The 14871-nt window shown below is 32.2% G+C and overlaps 1 protein-coding gene across 1 annotated transcript in view; it reads right to left on the reverse strand.

Moving 5' to 3' along the window:
• Positions 1-14871, reverse strand: part of LOC110030435 — a 34451-nt gene that overhangs the window by 4677 nt on the left and 14903 nt on the right. The window contains exons 15-17 of the mRNA XM_020733148.1: positions 10141-10205; positions 9988-10044; positions 9799-9892 (exon numbers count right to left, since the gene is read on the reverse strand). Coding sequence (XP_020588807.1) covers positions 9799-9892; positions 9988-10044; positions 10141-10205 — 216 coding nt within the window. The remainder of the gene's footprint in view (positions 1-9798; positions 9893-9987; positions 10045-10140; positions 10206-14871) is intronic.

Raw genomic sequence — 14871 nt, forward strand, 5'->3', positions numbered from 1 at the left:
CTTTTTAGTTTTTAAAATAATATTAAAGAGTTTAGTGAGCCAAGAAACTCCCAAATCTCCCAAATATTTCCACACTTCAATTGGGATATCATCAGGTCCTACAGACTTTCCACCCTTGGTTTTCTTTAAAGCCTCCTCAACTTCTTTTTTGCTAATGCGACGGTAAAAATGAAACGTTTTATTATTATTTACGATATTAAAATCACTAAGTTCGATCGTATTTTCAGAATCTTCATTAAAAAGTTTATCAAAGTAACTCACCCACCTATGTTGAATATCTTTTTCTAAGAAAAGTACTTTTTGATTTTCATCTTTAATACACTTTACTTGAGTTAAATCTTTACTTTTCTTTTCTCTTTGTTTGGCTAGTTTATTTTTCACCCTCCTTAGTATCTAATATATTATAAAGATCATTAAAAACAGAATTTTTAGCGTCACAGATTGTTTTTCAGATTATTCTTTTAGACTCCCTACGGGCCATTTGGATTCTCTTTTTTATCTCCATAATAATCATCATCATGAGGCAAATTGGACTAATCAAAAAAAGGATTTAAGCTATGTAGCACCAAAAATTCTAAAAATGTGTCGTAACACACGTATATACACCGACATTTGTCCAACATGCCTCGACACTTCTCCGACATTATAAAATATGACTAAATTTTTTTAAGCCCAAACACCTTCGGGACACCTCGACATCGCATCGAACATGAGTTTAATAAGATTTCAAGAAAATGAAACTCGAGAATTAGAAAATTATAAATATATGTATAGCATTAACTATATCTCATAGTCAAAATCATCCCATCTCTCGTCATGTAAAAACTCCCTCTGACATTCGTCAAAATTGAGCATCGAAGATGCATCTAATATTCGTCTAAGTCAAATATAAGTAATTCTCTCTTTGTAATCATATGATTTTTTAAAATTTTAATAGATAAGTTGGATTATAATTTGAATGAAATCTTATATCTAATTTTAAAAATTAATTTTCATAAGCATGAGGTTTTATACTACAAATTAAGTTCATGAAGTTAAATTTTATTATTGTATAATTCGTATTGTGATGGTTTTCATAATGAATATTTTAAAAATATATATTTTATATTAATAATTAATTAAATATATTATGGTGACTTGGTTGATACTTTGATCTAATTATTTTCTTAATTACGAGGGTGAGATTGATCGTTCATAATCATTTCATAATATTGGTCCAATAGATCTGCATGATAAAGGGCTTCATCTTAAAATAAGTGACCTCTTGATAATCATCTTCATCATATATGTCACCACAATAACTCATCCACCATCCAATTCAAAATTTTAAGATCATGTACATTTTCATAGAAAAGTTCCAAATTTTAATTTCATTAACGGATCATCAGCATACCTATTTTGGAGATCCCATATACCCTCATTCTTTTAAAAAAGTGATCATCTAAAGGGTCACTAAAATTTGGGTGGAATTCATCGTCCTGTAAATTTAGGCCAACAAATTATACTGGAGTAAAAGGTGGAGTGGGATATTTAGTGGCTAGATATTGCATTTGTTCGACAAAAAGATCCATTTCCTCAACACATATAAACGATCATTACACCCATGCAGTAATGTTATAGCCTCTATAGATTCTTGGTGTCTTCAAATCACTCTTATAGAGCCTAATATTTATTGCTTATGCCATTTTCATTAACGTCATAAGATTCAAAAAAAAAAAAAAATGGCACTATCCTCTAGTTCAGCCAAAACAAATTTATTTTTATGCATAAAATGAAGTTTCTATGCAAAAGAATGGGTGATGAATGCATTTATATAATTTAAATCATTTGTACTAATTTTTATTTTATCTTTTTTTTTTGGCAAACAAACATCATATATTCAAGTCAGTTAGTCAAACATAATATGAAGTTGGCTCGTATGTATGGAATTGCACTCTACATTAGTTCATGCATAGGCAATAGACTAAGCTTTATTGCGGAGTCAATCAGTTGGATCTAACCACATAATATCATAGACTTGCAACAAAGATTTAATAACCTTTAATTTTGTCCTCAATTTTTTAAATCATAAAAAAAATTAACCACGTCCAACATCAGTGTTTATATTTAGCCCACGGTGGATGATAGATTCACCGATCACAAATAGCAAATGCTCAAGCTCCAAATACTCCTTATTCTTTGTGCCAAAATTGCCAGTCTAGGCTTCAACTCTAGCACCAAAATTGATCTAGCCTCAAGATGATCCAAAGCTTCCACTTAATACAGTAGAGTACATTTAAACTAAGCACGCTCATTATAATGATGTGGAAAGACAACTTGAGATGGAGGGCCAAAAGAGTCGATGTCTAGAACTTTGCCTTTGGATTTCGTATTAAATTTGTGGCATGAAAAGCGAATTTAAGACATGAATTCTCTTAGAAGAGCTAGGAGAATATTAGGAGAAGTGCTCTTAATTCTTGGGTAGAGATCCAAAATGATTAGGGGTTTGCAAGTACAGAGAGACAATAATAGATTAAGGAGAATCTAACATGGTTAATAGGCCAAATTTAATTTTATAGAATTAATGGAGGAACTTAAGGGGTAGCGTAAAGGCTAAAAAGGTTGGGGAATGTTAGAGCGGTGTGTGGAGATCAAATTTGAAGGACATCGTGAAGATCCAAAGGGTATGGAGGTGATGGAGGAAAGAGAATCAAGATTAGGCCACCAAAAGCGCTAAATTGACCGATGGCTACAGAAGTTTGTGGAATGCTAGAATACAATAAGGGTTAAGAAAAGGTCATGGGAAATGAGGGAGAAGTAGAGAAAGAGATTAATATGAATGTTGAAGAAGGGACAAAAGAGAACAACACTTAATAAGGGTATAGCCAGGTTCTGCACCAAGAAAAACCAAAAGGGTCGGCCACAAAGCTCCAACTCTAAATAATAACTACATCTGGTGATTGAACCATCATTGCCCTCGATACCATCTAAACTTCTTGATCTATATGACAGGGCTATCATGAAAATATACTTATTGTTCTAGATCAACAGTTCAATACTTTAAAACCCTAAACAATGGTCCAAAATGCAAGATTATTCATGAAGGTAATCTTATTAACAAAACATAAATGCAACAAATAAGGAGAAAAATCCTAATATTTTCCCTCCATTTCTTCCTTAAGATTCTAATGTCGAAAGCGTCTCTTCTACTTTCTTCATAATACTGATAATCTCTAGCAATCTTGGATGATCTCACAACCATTCGTCTTTTACAACCAAAATGACATTAGCTGCCTTTTCGATTACATCCACCTTTCCTACTACTTATCCAACATCGATGGAGTCAACAACTCAATACTAGTGATAATATGATGCACTAGTTTAGATTCCTAAGGTACGGGTAATCACATTTCATGATTAGAAATGCATTTTGAAAATCCAATAGCGATCAAAAGAGCTTGGATAAATTACCAAAAAACCTCAACACTAAAATAAGATAAGCTGAGGATGAGGTTACTTTGCTCACAAAATTTGATCATTCAAATTAGGAAAATAACGCAATGTTGCTAAATAAATCTAATATTTAAGAGCATTAACAAAAAAGTACCTTTACAAAGATCCATACAATTTTTGGGAGGTTAATAAAATCTAAAAATATGGTAGGAACTGACTTAAGGGTTTATAAAAAATATTGAAGCATGACTCGTATAAAAGAAACATGTTTGATATTTACCCTATCTTTTATAAACATCGTCATATTCAATAAATAAAAACAAAAAATTAATTTCAAACCTTATATAATCCTCATGAGAAATGTAACTCTTAAGACCCTTAAAAACTACCTTCATTAATATTACCATGAACACTTTACTAGAACTATAAATTAATTCTCATAACATTACATCATATGTCCCCTCAAAATAAATAAAAGTTATGTGATGATCTTTTGTTTTAATCTTTAGGTTTCTCTTAAATATCTTTTTTCCATAAAATCGATTGATTCTCTAAAATCAAAATCATTTTTCTAGGCAATGTATCGATGTCTATTCCCATAACTTTACTATAGATTGATAAATTTAATTCCTCTATACTTATCAAATATAATGGACATCTCCCTTATTTTGGCATATTAATGCCAAAGCATTGTTCTCCAACTTTATAGCATTATCTTATCAAAATATTTTCCATCTTGTATAAAGCATTTCCCTTTATTCATCTATCAAACAATAATCAAATATAAAAAAATTTCATTCTAGAAACTCCTAGTTTAAAATTTTTCAAAGTAACATTTTTATTCATTCATCATACCTTCATCTTTAACTGAGACAATATCAGCTCCTGAAAGATCTAGTTTGATCAAAGTAGCTAGATCCTCTATAACTTGTCCTAGCTATTTAATTCTCGTTCTCATTCCTCGACGCCAATATAATAACTAATCAAAGTCATATAACTTTAACTTTACTTTTTAGCACTCCCATAAATTCTTTTCATATAACATTAACTTTACTTTTTAGCACCCCATAAAACTTCATTCTCAAATTGATTATAAATATTCTTAGTTTTTATTATTTTTGACATTATTTAGATGCCTCTCTTTGCATTAATAACCTTTTTCACCTCCTTATTTCACAACCAGATCTCCTTGTTCCTGCATAGCATATAAAAGGATAACTTTATGCTTTTGCACAACATATTTCTAAACTTTACTAAGCTTTTGTGGGAACTATTTTACGAAACTTTCCCATGCCACAATAAGTTGATTTCAACTTAAAATTTTAAGATTTTCCATAAAGAATTTTCTGATTCGAAAGTTAGTATATTCTTAACAATTCTAACATATTATATGGATGCGGTCATTATTTGATTAATTTTATATACTTTGAAGATTGTCATCATAAATAATAATTTAACAAATTGTAATTTTTGTTACATGAAAGCAGATTTGCACTTGCTACTCTATATCCATTAAGAATCTTCTCATAAAGCATCTCACTAAATTACCTTTTAAGTTCTATCATATTATCCTAATGCAATTATCATTTCATTAATTTTATACATTTTAAAATATAGATCATAAATAGAAATATATCAAAATTTTCTGTTTTTGCAAGAAATCGCTTATATCCTGCTCCATAGGCACCAAGAACACCTTCCGTTTCTTTAGAATTGTTATATCTAACTAAATTTAAAAAGCATAATCACTAACTACACTTCTGGGCCCACATAATGATTAACTTATTAGCAATTAATCAATTACTATAATATTCTCCTCAACAATTTTATTCTTTAGCAATCTACAACTACCATTCTTAAACCATTACAATTGTTAGCCTCCAAAAAACAGTAACTGACGACTCCACCTCCGTCTTAACATCCCATTAAGTTTCTTACAAATATGTAGAGTATTTATTTCCCTTCTAATCATTGTGCCCACAAATTCTCTAACCTTAGAATTTACATTATTTAAAATCTGTGTAATAAATCTTAGCTCTGGATCTAGTCAGCATTTAATTCTCACCGTAATTAGAATAAGAGGAGTGTGTAGCTTGTGGAAGATCAAGCCTTGTCTACTCATTCATGCCCACATCTTATCAAAATCAGTTTCCATCTAAGCACGATATGAGGAACACCTTAACACTAGCAAATAGTTAGAATGTATTTTATAGATTTAAAACATTAGGCTATAAGATTGGTTATCAAGTTAACATTAAACCTAACAATCATACCCAGGATTGGGTCCAACAGTGATAGTGGACCATAAATCTACCAATTAAGGAATTAATCTTATCCATACATGTGGCTCTTAAAAAGACCACAATTACCTAGCATGGTCGATTCGATGTAGCCAAACAGGTTGTACTTGCATAGGCAATTACTTGACGCCTAGTTGACCATACAAGCAATGTTCTGCTCAGTTCAAGTGCTAACCAAATGACTCAATGGTGTCATTCTTCAACTCCATGACAATCGAGTAGACCAAAAAGCCATCAGAGAGAGTCATAACCCCGCACCTTACCCCCACCCACAAAAAAAAAAAAACAAAAAAAGATGAAACGTAGAAATAGAAAGTGGCCACAATGATTGGCTAAGGAGAACCCAGAAAGAAAGTTGCACCTCCACGAATCCCCAGTTAATGCATGCCCAATTGGCAATGATATCTTTCAATTATTCAATATGGTTACAAGTTCTTGAAGTAGAATTCAACAGGTATCCTAAAAAATTGAATATAAGTCTCATCATGAGTAAAAAAACCTTTGACATGTAAAGGAATTTTCACAAAGTGCTTTCTTCTAAATAGAATAGATGAAAATGCAATTAAGCAGTTTTGGGTCCTTCGAATCTTTGAGAGAGCCTTTTCATCAATATGCAATTTGGTGGCCCCTTTCTAATGTAGAGAGAGATAAAAGAGAAGCAAACCTTTCAATCTCTTCTGACACCAATATCACTATATCACCTCAAACTATCAATCCCATCAATTATTTATCTAAATGAAGAGTTTCACTATGTGTTATACACAAAACCGGCGGATGCCTAAAAAGTGCATAAAAAAATAAAACAAATGTCATATATATATATATATATATAGTTCTAAAACTTCATTTACCAACAGTAGGCCCTACTCCCTATCTATTAAAGTCCCCACTCATGACTAATTATGTGCAGTTCATTTTTATTAGGAGTGTAGATGTTGTTATATCTTTTTTCTTTTTAAGAGAAACTATGTTCGTCACCCATATTAGCTGCAGCTCACCCCTCTTTTTAAGAGAAACTATGTTCACCACACATATTAGCTGCAGCTCACCTCTCTTCATCCTAGCCCTCATATTATTACAGCATGTGTTACTAATATTTATTTTAAGCCTATGTTCCGTATATATTACTAATATTTATCTTTAAGCCTGCATATTTCATATGGGTTGCCACTGCTGCCTCATTAAGCATACTAGTTAATCATCCTCAGCCTAAAATATCAATAAAATGTGAAAGTATTTCACATGAAAACCTGAATAACAATAAAAATATAATTATTTGGTGACTTGAAATGTTTGAGTGATATGAACACCAGACTAATAGAAGCTCTCAATTAGATTTATTTTACTTCAACCACGGAATGATTTAAATCATGAAATAGTTTATTTTATCATGAAATAGCTAAGAATAACTCAAATTGCACCATGAGCCTAAAGCATTAACTGAAGATTTCAATAAATTTATTTCATTTATACCAAACTCGAGGAAATATAGAATAAATTAAAATTCATGAAGAAGATGCTTTTTGAAGCATCAAGAATAACTCAAATTCCAATATTTGCTAACCAAGAGGCTACTGGGGATTTGTGTTGAACTTTAAAGCAGCGTGACGCCGGGTCAAACAAGCCATCGTGTTTGTGCTTTCATTTAAACAGTCTTATGTTGAGTCAAACAAAGCATCATTATAACGTTTTTTACATATTCCCTTTCTTTTTAACATCTTTATTTTCCGCAATCCAAAACAAATATACCACATTTCAAATTGCATGGCCTAACAGCACTGATTGCAAACCAATCAATAATAACACGAAAGTAACACAATGCAAAAATAAAAACCTCCATAAAAACCCTACAAATATAAGCTTTTGCAAAACTATCCATCCATCTTTCTCTTTTCACTATAGAAAAATGTTGCAATAACTAAAGTACACCATACAGTTTCACAACTTCAGAAAAACACTTATGGCAATAGCATTGGGGCTTATTGCTGCTACTAGGCTGCAATTACAAGTTTCACAATGGGTGGTGAATGCATGTACTATTTAAGCTAGAGGAAACCACAAGAATTTGGCTTTCCACATTTACCCTTTTAGGGCCAATTTGGTTGAGTGAATTAGTCGTGTAATGTAACTCTTTTGCCGGGATTTGACAAAATTATGCGTTTGATATGAAGAATTATAGATACAGTATAACGTATGAATAAATTCAAAGTTTACACAACATTTGATTTTTGGCCGAATTTATAATTCGGCCGATTTTTCCGAATTTGAATTACGCTATTCATGTAATATGATATATGCAAACTGCCGCCACCTAGTTACCGCCGTTGTCGCGGCCCGCCCGCCCACACGCTAGCCACCAGCCGCCGCCAAATAAATAATATTTTGAAATACATTATTTTCAATCTAGTTAAAATCAAATAAAAAAATATAAATCGTGTTTATTTTTCAGTGAACCAAACAACTTCAAAATATTTCAAATACATTATAATCATAATCATAATACTCTGTAAACATTTTACATTGCATTTAATTCTCAGCAAACCAAGTGGCCCCTTAATTTTACTTTATACCAAATTCATTTCAATGTTTCAGTTACTATTAAAATGACATTTCCATCGTAGGCTGTCATTTTCTTCAAGCACCGGCTAACAACTTAAGTGTAAAATAAATACTATTTAAGCTTTGGTAGGATTTCTTTACAATTACTTGGAAACCACTTAGGATCACTTTCACTTTTTGTTTTCCATTTTTATTTTGTTTAATTTATGATTTGAGAAAAAAAAACATGTTTGATATTTTTTATTAAGATATAGTTGTTCTGAGCATTATTAGCTATATTAATTTATGGCGTATTTTTTATTAAGATATAGTTGTTTTTATTAAGATTATTTTGAGTGTTTTCAAAAACACGTTTATTTATTTTTAAAAATAAAAAATATATATATTAAAAGCACATCAAATAAATATATTTTTAAGAACAAAGTAAAAAACAAAAACAAAAAACAAAAAAAAGGTTCCAAAACAAGCCCTTAGTAATACAAACAAAAAAGATAATTTAGAATGCGCATAATTAAATTCCTATAGACGATGAAATTGTCGTGTTTATGTTTCTTAGACTCTAGCTTATTTTTTTTATTATGTAAAAGTAATATGTTAATTAAATTATATTTAATTGTTTTAATAATCTTATTGCTAGCCAAAAATAATTTAAAACTACAAATAATCATATAAGCATGAACTCAAAATATATGAATAATAAATTCATTGGGAAGCTTATTTGCAAGTTTTTCACTCCAATAATGCACAAAGAGCAGACATCCTGACCAAAGGTAGGCCTAGTATTGAGTTCCTAGTAAGCAAGTTTGGCATGATAGCCATCTATGTTCCAACTTAAGGGGGCTGTTAGAATTTAGGAAGTGTTTGTTTTAATATATTATATTATTAGGTTTTTTTTTTCTATTTCTAGAATCTAACATTATTGGTATGTCATAATTCATGTTTCTTTCTTTTATCATGGGGGGAGTTATGGTTGATTTTATTATATTCGTAATGTGGGAGTATCCTCTGCTATTTATATTGTAATCGTTTTCTATGAAATCGAAAAGGAATACCAATTTATGTGCTGCTAAAAATTACATTTATCAAAATAGTTAATCATAAAATATAGCTAATAATGCTCAGTTTTCTACTAACATTATAGTACAAAAGACAAAAATCTAACCATTCAAAGAATGTTTATCTTAGAATCTGCCTCTGTAGTATGATTTTTATTCCAATTAGTGCATTGTGTTGCAGCAAAATTTTTACAAAATACTTGAGCATAGACATATTTCAAATAGCATATAATTAGAAATCAAAATTTTTTTAATCATTATTTTATTTAAATTCAATCAATTTAAATTTAATATCGCATATTATGTCTTTTTATACAATAATATTTCCAAGCAAAAGCAAAAGACACGGGTATATGTTAACATGGACAATTTTGAAGCCTTAATGTCATTTAATAATATTAAGCATCGAAAGGGAACTCAAGTACATAATACCAACATATCTGCCAACTCACCAGCCCCCGATATTCCCTTTTTGTGGCAACTAGCGGAAGTTCAGCGACTCCACGTCCCAAGACACGTAGCAGCCCAGTAGATATAACTGATGAGCTGCAATCGTGTAACAAGATTCAGAAATTAAGTTAACAAACAAAAACAATAATAATAATAATCAGCTGTAACAATCTGTGTTCCAAAATCCTTACTTCAATGTCAAAGCCATACAATACATCCCCCCAAAATCTTGGTCCCTCATATTCCTACTGTGGAACATTAAAGAAAATATAAATTCAAGTTCAGAACAGTAAACCAATCTGAGTGAAAAAAATGTGCCAAACAAATAAGATTTAGGGTCATACCCATAAACCATGAAAGGAATAAGGTCGCGACCAGAAATGGGTTCAACTATAGGATCAAATGATTCCTGTATAAAAATGATGCTGAGTTGCTATAATGAAATTCCAGAGAGAAAAAAAAGAAATGTATAAAAGATAAAAGAACAATTAAAATAGCCTTGTCGTGGTAATTTAACTTCTTAAAGCAACATATCTAACAGACAGATAAACACCATAATCACATTCATCAATGCAGATATCCCCAAACATCCAAGATTGGGCAAATTACAAATAAATCACACCGGTGACTCTTCCATGAACCTCTATCACGATTCCTCAACAAGCTTTCATTGTGATTCCCCTTGCAAGCTCCCAAAGCACTACTCAAGGAAGCATTCATCATGATTGATCCTTCCCCCACAAACCTCAACAAGCTCCCTTTGAGATTTCCCCACAAGGTTTTATCTCAATTCTTATGTCATAATTTAACAATGAAGACAAGCTCCCATCACGATTTCTCCATTGCAAGCTCCAGCAGTAGAACACCCTCCCATCACGATTCTCCCACAAGCTTCCATAACCATCCCATCTGATGATGTTGCAATGTTGCACATGAGCCATTGGTTGGGCTCATGAGCCATAATCACATTCATCAATGAAAATATCCACAATGTATAAAACAGCAAACATCCAAGATTGGGCAAAATCCAAACAAATCGCAGTGGTGAAGCCTCGCTTAGTGCAAACTTGGTGCTCTATAATACATAACATTAATTACATCAATATTTCTTTGATAAAAAAAAAACTTTTAACTTAATATACCAAATTAATTAATGTAGTGCTCAATCATATTTCTTAAAAAATTCAATAAAAATCATATTAAATCTTTAATTTGCTAATTATATTTTTCTACCAGTTATCGTAGTAAAAAAATCGCTTCCACATTAAGATCTTTTTAACATTATATCAAATAAATTTCCCAAAATTATCAGATAATATATTACTAAAAAATATGTCTTATCAAAATCAATAAAAGCTATATGCAGATTTTTTCTTTATTCTGTACTTTTCTATTAATTATATTAATATATATAAAAAAAACATCCATAATATATCTTTCTACCGTGAAATCAAATTGATTCTCCAAAATTAATATAACTTTATGAGTCAATGATCCATCACTCTCTATTAGAACTTTATTGCATAACTCATATGTTTGATTCTTAAATAGTTAGCACAATCTTAAATATATCAAATGTTCTTAAATATTAAATTTAAAATATTACTTTTATCATGATTTAGTCTTCAAATTCCATTGAAAATTTGTTAACAAACCTCCTTAAAATACCCAAAACTCTTCAAACCTCAATAGATCTATCATCTAAACCTAAAGCCTTTTATCAATGCATTTTATTCTAGAGCAAACTCACAACATATATTTTTAAATAATAAATAATAAACCTCATAAAACTATTCATTGTGATCTTTCAAAATAAATTATTGCTTTCTAAAAAATCTATATCTTTCTTTGATGTTTCTATCAATAAGAAAGATCCTATTACCTGCATTTATAATTCATCTAACATGATAAAAAAATCCCAGAACTTCTATACTTGGTATTAACTATTCTTAAATATCCTCTTTTAATCTTTAATAACAAGCACATAATAGGAAGCATAAAAAATATAGTATTTACGTGACTTTAAATTTTCTAACTTTACTACACCGATATTGGAATTGAACAAACCCCTAAGAGAAAATAAGTACTATTACGGAATTCAAAGTCTGAAACTACAGCAAACAACTGAGAAATCTGAAATTACAACAAAACAACAACACAACATTGGAATTAGAGTTGAATATAGTCCGCAGGTGGTGTCAAGGGGGTTAACAGCAAGTGAAGGGATTCTACAAAGTGGCAGCAAATTGGAATAGAAGGTTTGTTGTTCCCTGATAAATAACTACTAGTTCTAGAGCTAGATGGCAGTATGGTTGGGGAAAAATAACAGAATTGCTATTTTTTTCGGCGGCGACAGCAAGGGAAGAGAGGCGCGAGTCAAGGAGAGAGGGAAGGATAGAAGGGGATACACATCACCTCAAAAAGGAGATGCAATTAGAGCACTACTCAAAATCATTGGATACAACCCTAGAAAGGAAAACGAGAAGCCGAAAGGTAAAAAAACTAAAATAAATCAAAACTAAGCCATAAATATTAAAAAAACACTTAAACAGACCTACTACTATTAGTAGTGGGCCCCACTCAAATTGGGCGGAGCTTCGACATAGAAGGTCAAAGCTTTTGACTCCTCATAATATGGTGTCAAATCAAACACATTGAAGTTGACGAAGCTGTCGTAACCTCCAGGGATTAGAGGGTTTTCGACTCGTCTCTAGAAACACATGGATACAGATGTCAAATTCATCGTCCCACAAAACATTTGAAAAGATTTCCCAAATTGCAAGTAACCATCTCTATTTCAACCATATGTGAATACATTGTTGAACTGAATTAGAACATCATGTCAAACATACTCTGCAGAGTCCTCCAAAAGTAGTAGTTCGTTCCTATCTAAAGTGAAGACAAGCTGAACCTCCCCTAACGATAATAACCCTAGCAGTAAGTTGTCAATCAGAATATCCTGATCGCTCTCTATAGTGGTTGTCTTGTGTCTGATATTGGCTCATATGTCTCACTACCATCTAGCATCACAAAATTGATCTCACTGACGCATCTCTCATCGCAAAAGCACCTATAACCTTAGACTCCACATAAAATAGAAGAACTATATGTTTTTTTATCATCGATGAATAAATAATTGTTTTGAACCCATCATGTTGAGGCTTGTGATCAAACTACCACAATCTACCAAAAAGAATGTGGCAGGCGTCCATGGGTACAACATCACACTACACCTAGTCATGCAACTGATCCTCAATAGAAAAATTTACGAGGAATCTCCTGTCAGAGCTAACTTAATTCCCCTTCTTCCACCAATTCAAGGAATATAGATAGGAATTTCTCTAACTAATGAGACTCAACTTGTCCACCATCTATGTAGAGATCACATTCTAGCAACTACCTCCATCAATAATAAGGTTGCACACATTTCCCTTCGCAGTGCAAGAAGTATATAAAGATGTGGTGAAGCCACTACTATTATTTTGTAGCCTCAGTCTGAAGCACCTTTAGAACCACAAGTATTGCATCCTCATCAATTAGAAACTAGTACTTCTACACATCCTTACTATCTATCATGTTTCTAGTAACACAAACCACTTCTACTGCTCATTGATTAGTTAAAGAGAGAACTCTGGTAATAGGGTAACTGGAGGTGATGCGTCCAAACCCATGACATCTAAAACATTTCCTTGCAGGAATTATGTTGGGTATACTACTCCTCTCAGGCTTCTTCCCACTCTAATCAGCTCTATCATCTTTCTGGGTTGTTTATACACATTTCTCAAGTATGCCTCTATTGGCTCCTACTATGGACAATTGTCTGATTTACGATGATGTCCTAATATGCTTTTGTTCTTTCTTCACCCTCAAGGCCAATGTCTGAACATCAGTTAATGACCAGCAAAACTGCAACTAAATGGCATGTGTAATGGCCAACTTCGGACCTTCCCAAATACCTGGTTATGGTGTTTTCCTCTGGCTCTTTTAACTCAGATTTTAGCATGATTTGCTCAAACTCCGTTGTGAACCCCTCTACTGATAACTCCCCCTGATTTAAGTGATGTAGTCTCAAAAACATGTCTTAGTGGTACTGTAGGGGAAGATACCTCCTCTGCGTCTCCTTCATCTTTTGCTAAATAGTGAACTTGTTCATACCTTTTCTGTCTCTCTCTTAAGATTTCTCCATCACAAAAAGGCCCACTTGTTCAATTGTATGGTAGCAAGTTTCACCTGCCTATCAGCTGGCACATCCTTATACTCAATAATTCTCTCAACAATCTACAACCACTCAATGAAATCATCGAGATTCATTCTCCACTTGAAATTTGGTAAGTCTAGCTTCACACCCCATGTCTCTATGTCCTCCAACAATCATTCCATCATTCGGCCTTGTCTGATACTGAATCTCAAAATAATGTGGCATATCCTCCTTTTCACTGGAATCATCTCTATGGAAGGCATTCAGTTTTTTCTCCCTCTCTTTGAATCTTACTATCACGGTCGAGAGTGATCTCTTCATGGGTCCCTTCCTCAATTTTAGCAAATCTTTGTTGAAATCGACGGATTTTCCACTCCATCTCTTCCATAGTAAGTTCATGATCGGCTTCCGACACTTATCCCCCCAATGGCATGGCTAAGGTTTATGTTTAGTAGGTAAAAAAGGGTGTATGGGAATGATTTAAGGTGCAAAAAAAAAATTAAAGTTGCTGATTTTGAAAATCAACAATGAGAGATTAGAGTTAAATCAAGATTTAGCTATGGTTTGGTGGGCCTAGGTCACCCTAGGATGGAACTAAGGTTGAGCTAACTCTAATATCAAATGATGTCATAATTTAACAAACACCCAAGGAAAAAAAAGTATTATCACTGAATTCAAGATTTGAAACTACAACAAACAGTTGAAAAATCTAAAATTGCAATAAAACAACAACACAACACTTTAACTAGGGTTGGATCTATGGTGTAAGTGGTGTCGAGGGGATATTTAACAGCAGGAGAACGGATTCAACAAGGTGCCAACAAGTTGGTACAATAGATTTGTCGTTTTCTAGTAAATGACCAGCCATAATGATAAG

Source organism: Phalaenopsis equestris, unplaced genomic scaffold (genome assembly GCF_001263595.1).
Source record: "Phalaenopsis equestris unplaced genomic scaffold, ASM126359v1 Scaffold000717, whole genome shotgun sequence".
NCBI lineage: Eukaryota > Viridiplantae > Streptophyta > Magnoliopsida > Asparagales > Orchidaceae > Phalaenopsis > Phalaenopsis equestris.